Source organism: Chlorella variabilis (genome assembly GCF_000147415.1).
Source record: "Chlorella variabilis unplaced genomic scaffold CHLNCscaffold_14, whole genome shotgun sequence".
NCBI classification, from domain to species: domain Eukaryota; kingdom Viridiplantae; phylum Chlorophyta; class Trebouxiophyceae; order Chlorellales; family Chlorellaceae; genus Chlorella; species Chlorella variabilis.
The window spans coordinates 1,070,543-1,071,858 of record NW_005435074.1 but is presented as its reverse complement, the minus strand read 5'-3'; the positions used below and the strand labels follow the sequence as shown (position 1 = coordinate 1,071,858).

At 71.7% G+C, this 1,316-nt stretch overlaps 1 protein-coding gene across 1 annotated transcript in view; it reads right to left on the bottom strand.

The window, feature by feature from the left end:
* Positions 1–269: 269 nt before the first annotated feature.
* Positions 270–1,316, bottom strand: part of CHLNCDRAFT_135795 (hypothetical protein) — a gene marked incomplete at both ends in the record, with an annotated part of 2,130 nt that continues 1,083 nt past the window's right edge. The window contains 3 exons of the mRNA XM_005846291.1: positions 270–343; positions 597–822; positions 1,034–1,156. Of these exons, the coding sequence (XP_005846353.1) occupies positions 270–343; positions 597–822; positions 1,034–1,156 (423 nt within the window). The remainder of the gene's footprint in view (positions 344–596; positions 823–1,033; positions 1,157–1,316) is intronic.

The following is a 1,316-nucleotide window of genomic DNA, read 5'->3' as shown; positions in this document are numbered from 1 at the left end:
CCTCGCCAGCAGCCCCGGCACCGCGCCTCCAACAGGCCCTCCTTCTCGGCCAGCCTGCAAGGCAGGCCAGCCCGGCGCGGAGGTCAGGGCGGGGGCGGGGGGGTGGCAGCATGTGGCCACTGTGCTGCCAATGCGCCACAGGGATGGCATCATCACCCGGGGCAGGCGCACACCCACGCTGTGTGCGCTGGCCGGCAGCAGCAGCAGCCAGCCGAGTGCTGCTGCGTGCCGCTGGGTGCCGCTGAGTGCTGCTGAGTGCTGTGCCGCGCTCACCTGAGCAGTATGCGGCGGGCCACCTCACCAAGGTACAGCCCCGACACCTGCTTCTCAAACAGGCCGCTGCCTGCGGGCAGGCGGCGGCGAGGTGGCGGCAGGGCGATGTCGCAAGGGGGGGCCAGCACACGGCCAGGGCCGGCCGCCAGCACCTGCGCTCAACGCGGCAAGCAGCAGGCGCCTGCCCCGCTCCCCACACCCAGTGACGCAGTGCGGCGGCGCGCAGCAGAGCTTGGGAACCGAGAGCGGCGTGGCGTTTCTGTCAAGAGATTATAGTTGCAGTTGACTTGCAGCGTTGCGAGGCGTGCCGCGCGGCCACCCACCCGGGTGCGTGCTGCTGCAGTCCACCCACAGGTCCTCCAGGCACCCGGGCAGCGCGGCGCAGCGCATGTCGGCCCACTCGCTGTTGACCACCATGGCGGCGCCGCGCCCCGCAAAGCCGGCGGGCAGCTTCCCGACGGCCGCCGAGCGCTCCAGGTAGGCGCAGTTGGTGCCGGTGCCCAGGATGATGCCCAGCTGGGTGTCGGGCTCGCGGTACCGCAGCGCCACCTGCGGTACCACGGAGCGGGCCTGGGCGGGTGGGGCTGGGCCTGGAGCGGTGGAGTGCTGGCCGGCCTGTGCACCAGCCCCAGGGCACAGGCTGCATAAGCGCAAGGAGCACAAGAAGCACCGGGCGCGCATGTGCCCACCACGACCCCACCCACCACCCCACCCATGCATCCCCCTCCCACACACACCACCACCACCCCTGCCAGCCCACCAGCGTGGCCACGGTGTCGTTCATCACCGCCGGCACCACCGCCCCCGGCAGGCCCTCCGCCGCCAGCTCGGCACGCAGCGCCGCCACCACATCCTGCCCCACCAGGTACCGCCCCCGGAAGTTCTGAAGGGGAGGGTGTGTGTGGAGGGGGGGGGGGGAACGGGGGAGTAAGGCGTTGGTGGCACGGGTTGGGAGGGCTGCATTCGAGCATTGACACCAACCACGCTGCCCGCTGCATTCATGCTGGCGCCACCCCCAGCACCAAACACACCCTGCACCCACC